Raw genomic sequence first — 7,971 nt, forward strand, 5'->3', positions numbered from 1 at the left:
TGACAAACAAGCTCGATATAAATTTTAAGAATCAGGACATTTTGAAATCAGACAATAAACATCGATCACTTTAAAATACCACGACCCATTGAGTGACAGCATGAGGCTATTTCCTCCTGTGTATTGTGTCTAGATTCTAATAAAAATGTCAATTAATCTTTTGAAGGTTGGTAAAGCCACCATTTAACGTCTTTATCTTATAGATTAGAGAACTTAATAACTTGGTAAGGTATACTGGCCTATATATTATGGTAAATTTTAATTGGCACCACTTTTATCTGTATCGAGTCGTATCTCGCGATTCAGACAACGTTTTATATCTGGAGGAAGAATTACAGTTTTTGACCACGCCTCCAATTTATTTTATTTTAACTACTTTCGTTTGTGAACATGACTCAATCTGGATTTGTGGTGATATATGCCTGATTTAGCACTTTGTTCGTTTTTTGTGTACTAAAGGATTGATAAGATTATGGACTATTTTAAAGGTTAATGTTAAAATATATTCTATATTATTGTTTTATTACTGAAATTTATCTGAACTGTCTGCTTGTATATAGGAGTATTAACAAGGACTCCAACCATTAAGAATTTGATTAAAATGCTGTGCTATCATTGGTATTTTACATTTGATATTTAGAATTTGAAATTAAATATTTCTTATATTATTTTTGGGAATATTTTCTAGACTTTATACTAGTTTGCTAGAACAGAAAAGAATAAATATTGATTAGAAATGGTGAGATCAAAAGTGTACTCATATTATAGAAATAATTACAGAATGTACATGGATGGATGTTTTATGAATTATATATGAAAGTATGTTGAAATAGGCTAACACAAATCAAGACTGATTTACCAAACTACTCTATTTCGTATACCATTTGACATCGGAATTGGAAAGTCTTTCAAACCCATTCTTCATTGGTTAAATGATTCTCGCCGTGCCGACAAGTTGTTACCTATTTGTGAGTGTAATCTAGCAGATAATTTCATTTTTTAAATTGTGGATATCATTTATTTGTTTTCTTGTTAAGTTCAATGTTTAAAAAAAAAATATTCCGCTTAAAAGATGGAAAACTAAATGTCAAATCACGCCTTAAACGTTTTCCTTGTCCATGATCTATCTTTAGATACAAGGTTTTAATGTGCACTTATTTATCGTCAGGCATTTATTGCGAAATGGATGTAGCATCTCCAAACTAGAAAATATTCGATTTTAAAGCTTCAGTACTGCGTCAAGGAAAGGGCGACTAACTTCGCTTTAGGGTAGTTTCGCTAAAACCTATCGGGGGTTTCGTTTGAGAAATATTGATGTATTAATATGTTACTGTCAGTTCAGTACTGGCAGTTTTCAAGACAGTTTGGCGTGAACTGCTATCCGTTCTATTAAATTATTTATGAAAAACAGGAATTATTCTCACTAGATGGCTGTAATTCCAGCTGTCTTGTTCCATATTAAGTTTGTATGAACTGTACAACGAGGTAACTTATTTAACTTTCAGTGTCGTTGAAAATTTATGTTATTTGTTCTGATTTTATTTTGTCATTTTTCAGGAAGACAGATGTCAAACCAACTTTTAGTACTTTTAACAGTACTAATATAGCCACAGACACTTCAGGAAGTCGAACATTGCTGGCAGCTATAATAAAGTATTGTTCAAATACAGCTTAATTTCATCGCCTGATACTCGCAGTGACTAACTGGTTTCGTGTCTATAGAAAAGCCATCACAATTATTAATAATAATGTATTTAGAAGTGGTGAAGTGTGCATAACATGGAGCTTTGAAAGTGGTACCCATGGAGAGACTATTAGTTTTGAACACTGTCTGAAAATTTCTAAGTATCGGTTTAACATTCGCTTCACACAATTCAATTAATAAATAGTGGACTAATGCATTTATACTAAGTGATATATTTTAATAGCTTCCGATTGTAGTTTCACGTGGAAAACTACACAAGAAATTACACTAAACTCCGTAGTTACCTGAAGAAGTGAAAGCTTAGCAAGGCTGCAGGTGTATTTTTATATGGTGTATCTGAGAGGGTATCAGGAACAAGATTGTTAAAAAGATTGTGTCTAAGTGCCATCAGATTAGAAATGTGCTTAAAATGTGTGAAGGGATTTATTGTTCATGAATGGTAATGTATGATAGTAGTTACAATCTTACGATTTCGCCTTCTGAGTCTTTGTATACGAACATTGTATAGTTCTACCCCATTTAAAATGTCTTCAATTTGTATTAGAGCAAATGATGGTATTTTACAGTTTAATTAAGAAATACAAAAAGTTTTCAGATTGAATGAAATACTGTCTAGACCTGGTGAATAACTACATGAACTAAACTTGATAAGATGAGACATTTTTATCCAATGTGAAAATCATTTGTGAGTTTTTTAGACTAGTACATGATGGCAGAATTACTCTTTCCTAACATGGGAAATTTAAGCTCTATTGAAAGCTACAACTTTTCAAGACCTCGGATGCCGCCAAGACCTCCTCGATTTTACCGACCGTCACAATTTGCATTGACTTTGCACAACATTAACTATTATAGCTACCCTATAATAGTGGTGCTTGGCTCCATTGGAAACATACTGGCCTATCTTATTTTCACCAAAACGCGACTGAAACAAGTGTCTTCTGCTCGATTTTTAGCCGCTATAGCCGTCACAGACACAGGATTTCTTTGGACGTTCTTTCTTACAGTATTACAGATGTATTATCGACAAAATCTACTGACTTATGTTGGTGTTTGTCAGCTTGTCATGTTTCTGAATTGTGGATTTACATTTTTAAGCATTTGGTATATGGTGGCTTTAGTTGTGGACCGATTCATAGCCTTATATTTTCCAATTTTAAAACCTTCAATGTGCACTGTGTTCAGAGCTAAACTGGTGATCGTGGGCATGGGAGCTTTAGCGGTTGTCTGTTATTCTTACATTACTTACTTTTACGGAGTTACTAAATATGGTAGAACGAAGATTTGTGGCCCGTTTAATGAATTTGAAAAGCATTACATGAACCTCGATAAACTGGATATAATTGTGGTTGCTGTTATACCTTACATTGTTATTGCAATATTAGTGTTCTTAATTTTAATCAAAAGATGCGATAAACACAAAAAACATCATGTAAACGACTTATCCCCCCTCTCTGAAGTAGGTCGTCGATCAGTGCGACATAACATCCGTTCATCAACAAGGATATCGCGTGTTATATGCCCGGTTATCATAATAACATTACTGTTTAACCCACCTCAGAATATAATAAGGGCAATTATGAGATTTGGAAACATCAGAGACCAAGGAATGAATCAATGGCTTAGCTTTTGTCGTGTTTTCTATGTACTAAATTTTGCCTTAAAGGGTTTCCTCTACTTTACATTTTCATGTGGCTTCCGTAAACATCTTAAAGAGTTCATCTCTGAAGTGCGGATTAAGTTGAAACACTCTTGTATTCGAGAACAGGCAGCGGACCCACAGGTGATACAGTTAGCTGACGATAAAAAAGTAAAAAATGGAAAAACAGAACTACTTCAGACTGCACTGTAGTTTTAAGGGATGAATCCTATACGGTGCCGCACTGTAGTTTTAAGGGATGAATCCTATACAATTTTTTCAAATGATAAACATGTAATAAAAAATCAGAATGTTAATATACTTAATGAATAACGTATTTAAATCAAAAGGGAAAGTTATCTCTGCATTCGTTCAAATAAAATATTGTCAAATTTTACGAGTTTGATTGAATTTCTGCTCGAATATTTATTGAAAATAAGAATAAGACTTCGATGAGACGAAAAGGAGAATTGCTACAGACTGTGTACGGCACAACAACCACCAAAAAAGTAGGCAAATTATGTCTGAAGAATTTGTTCTTATCTCAAATGTATAATGTGTTACCAATCACATCAATATTTCTAAAATTTTTTACCACAGTGCTATACTGTGTACACAGTGGCAGTTTCGTGACAATTCAGTTTCGGTCATGTTACTTTTTGTGTAAACTAGATACAGATAATGCATAAAAGGTTTTAAATTAATGATGATCAGAAATATACTTGGTATAACTAAATGCTTGGATTAATCATACTCCAATCCAAGTCATTCCAATAATTATAGGCATGATTTGCTGGACCAATGAATTAATTTTTGGATTGGCCCGATTGTACGCCTTTCGGGGTTGATTGCCTCTCGACCATGGAAGAAGGACTAATCACGGGCGGTTCTCGTCCGATCGATCCGTTATAGGACCCTCAGTTACACGGCAAAGGGCTCAAGAGAGCGATCTTCCTGTTCGACCTGTTGAGGGAGTTAAATGCTAGAATGGGCGATCCTGGATTTCTTGTCGGAATGGCAGAATGTAGGCGTATTTTGACACAGGAAGCCGAAAGTAGACTATCTTTGGGCGTTCATCGACCGACTAAATTTGCCTAGAAGAGCCTGGTCCATAACTATAAATCGGGATTATCGCTTTCTGATCAGCCAATTCGACCACGGGCCAACGGCTTTTGATCGGCTATGGAAGCATTATTTTTCTAATATAGTCCGATCCGTTTACCAAAAAATCGTATGATTTTCAAAAATACTTTTTATACTTAAAATTCAACGATATATAGGCGTAGATGGCTCGATGATATATCATCTCAAAACATTGATGATAACAGATGTATTTAGTGTAAATCATGCATCTTACAAAATATTTTTTTATGATTAACATGACGATATAAATGGTCAAATGGAGATTTATAAAAAAAGATTCTTTCTCAAGGAATTGACGATGCCAATAAAATAAAAATTAGCATTCTTCTTTTACTTCTTGAAATCGTTCAGTCATACTGTTCTCTATTACAAGGAATAAACAACGGGAAAATTGTGGTAATATAGTATATGGCAACTATACTATGTCGATTTTCTCTATTGTATAAATCAAATCAATACTATGTTTTTGCACTAGCTGCAACCATCATTTAACTTGTCAAGAACAAATCTAATCTGATATCATGTCAACAGTATCACTGAGGGAGATGTATATAATAGCACTAGAACGAAACGACATTTTTGTGCAATGAAAACAACTAAGGTTCACGATGATCCTTTCTAACATCTGGTACTGGGCAAAACCTCTTTGCATTGATCTTTACCGGATTTACAGTTGTATTGACTGGAATAATGAGGAAATATGACTCATCGAAGGTGATCCAACTCACACACCGACCGAGATAAGAACCCACGACCATTATTCAAACGCTCTGACTATTATGCTCCTTTTCACATTTAATTCAAAATGTTTCCTAGCAATGAAAATGTTATCGAGTACAATTATCGCTTTTATTTACACCATGTATGTGATTTTAGTAATTCCAGACACAATCATTCAGATTACAAGTACAAGTAGTCCTTAGTATTTTCAAGTTTCTTGAATTGGAGGAAGAACAGAGGCCGTGCGAGAAATCGGAGTGTTGTCAATCAAAGCTATAAGAGTTCACAATGTACTTCCAGAGGTCTGTTAAGCTACTGAATAAAAAACCGCCAGAGAGTCCTCAAACACAGATACATTCTCACATGGTTTCCTATTTAGGAGATGATGCCCCTACCCTCCTCGCTGTTAATAGGTAGGCTGAAAAGTTCAGAGAGAGAGCCTTGACGATGACACCCGTCTGGGGAGTCCTTCAACATAAACCAGTCCGGAAACATTACCAGGATGCATGACATTGTTGTTGGCATTCGGTGAAGTTGCGAATGATAACCGTTCCGTCTGCCAAAGCCCCGTGATCAAAAACGTATCAGGAGTTTCTGACGTCCCATGACAATTTATGCCGCCCGAAAGTAGAGCCAGTAGTTTTGTAATCATGGATAAGACCAGTTTCCCAAAATGAAAAAGGAGCTGACCAGTCATAGTAATAATTATGACGTGATTTCCGCTGTAAATGGTTTTTATACGCCCACATTATAATATGATCGTAAATTGTTGTCGCCCCTGTCCGTCGGTTTGCCCGTCCACAATTGGCTTGTGAACGCAATAGAGACAACAGTTTTATCTGATTTGAATGGAATTTGGTGTGATCATTTACAATAATGATATCTTGGACAAGTTCGAATTTAACGATCTTTCGATGAACGGTTTTGAGTTATTGCGCTTGCTTTATGAAAAACGCGTCAAAATTTGGGTGTGAACACAACAGAGACTACAGTTTTCTTCCAATTTAAATGAAATTTGGTGTGATTATTTATAATGACGAGATCTTAGAGAAGTTTAAATTTGGCTATTTTTCGATGAATGTTTTTTGAGTTATTGCCCTTGACTTATCAAAATTTGTTTGTGAACACAATAGAGACTACAGTTTTCATCTGATTTAAATGAAATTTGGTATGATCATTTATAATGATTGAATTTGACGATTTTTCGATCAACGGAATTTGGGTTATTTCCCTTGACTTAATAAAACGCATCAAAATTTGTTGGCTGTTAACGCGATAGAGGTGACAGTTAATGTCAGAATTTTATTAAATAATGTGTATTTGTTTAAATGAACAATATCTTGTACAAATTAGGTTTTTGGTTCGACTTGATATACTGAAAATGTATCAGGAAAATGGGCATATCTTGCTGGACAACCACCTGTTCAAGGTGTCTAAGAAATGTTTTTTGTCTTGACCTTCGTCGATGCCTTGTAGCATCCCTGCCAAAAAAGTGTTAACCTGGGAGGTAACGACGAAAGAAATTAGTTAAACCTACAGTCTACTTTAAAGTGTACTCCGTTAACGTAGGTACATAAGGTTTATGACCCAATTGTGAACTTCACGTAAAGAACAAGATAATCAGTCTCAAATCCATTCATGTCAACATCTACTGGCTGGACTAGTAGTAAATTAAATGAAATCCATCGCAGCCCTCGTATTTATTAAGCACGTGTAATGATAATGTACTGAAGCAAATCTTGAGGCTTATTCTATAGAGAATAATTAAACAGGTCTTATAGTAAGATTCACCAAATCATGTCGGAATTAAGGGGTAAAATTTGTAGCGTCCAGTGAAATTCGCCGTTAAACCTTCTTATTATATTATGCCCTAAGTGGTAACCTTTCATTTTGACAATGCAAAAAGGCTTTTTCATCGACTATAGCATCTACGATCAACAGTATGACGGGGATTCAAACTACTCGGATCAACCACAAGATCCAATTTGAACCAGAAAGTACAGCAACTAACGGCAGCTGTATCTGACGTCGGTGCGCTCAGGTCGACTATATCCAGTGATTGATCAAGATTCCCACTTGCCGTCAGTTTTACTATTTCTTTAATTGGATATCATCTTCAAAACAGTCCTGATAGTGTCAGAATGGTGAAATTACAATTTATAATTAAAAAGGGTTTTTAGAGACCTTATGATTAAGTTAATATAAAATTTGTCATTTGAAACCCCTGTCAAATGATTTGACACTGCTCTCAGATTTGCATACTATCAAGACAGCTTATTAAATTTACATCTATCTTTCTTGAGATGAACGTTAGAGACAATCTAAAGATGGTCAATAATAAATACATGAATATAGACCTTATCCTTGAAAACAATTTTAGCACTAGTAAAACTATGTTAATAGTAATTATAGGTATGAAATATGTCACATCACATTGTACCTCCTTTACAATTACTCTGTTGTGGTCATGTACAGATGCAGGTATTGCGAGCAATTCATTGGTGCTCATCTGAAACACCCGATACCAATATGCAACTGGTTTTGTCAATTCAACATCACTCTAAGATAGAGAGGCATATTGTTTCTTTCACATGAGGTGGCATATTTATCAGTGATTAAAACTTATAACATCACACTGTAAAAAAGTAAAATCGCCGGAAACGTAACTGAGGTTTTTATCGCGTGCGTTTCCGCATCAGCGGTAGACAAATATAAATATTTTCAATCAAAATGTCTTCATGGGCTTCCAACATTTTAACAACGT

General features: G+C 34.9%; 1 protein-coding gene across 1 annotated transcript; it reads left to right on the forward strand.

The window, feature by feature from the left end:
* Positions 1 to 2,486: 2,486 nt before the first annotated feature.
* LOTGIDRAFT_108311 (hypothetical protein) lies at positions 2,487 to 2,957 on the forward strand (the record flags this gene model as incomplete). The annotated part of the gene is made up of 1 exon (XM_009066890.1): positions 2,487 to 2,957. A coding segment is annotated over one exon (471 nt), but the record flags the coding sequence as incomplete, so codon positions are not given.
* Positions 2,958 to 7,971: the final 5,014 nt, after the last annotated feature.

The sequence above is a fragment of the Lottia gigantea genome (assembly GCF_000327385.1).
Source record: "Lottia gigantea unplaced genomic scaffold LOTGIsca_8, whole genome shotgun sequence".
NCBI lineage: Eukaryota > Metazoa > Mollusca > Gastropoda > Lottiidae > Lottia > Lottia gigantea.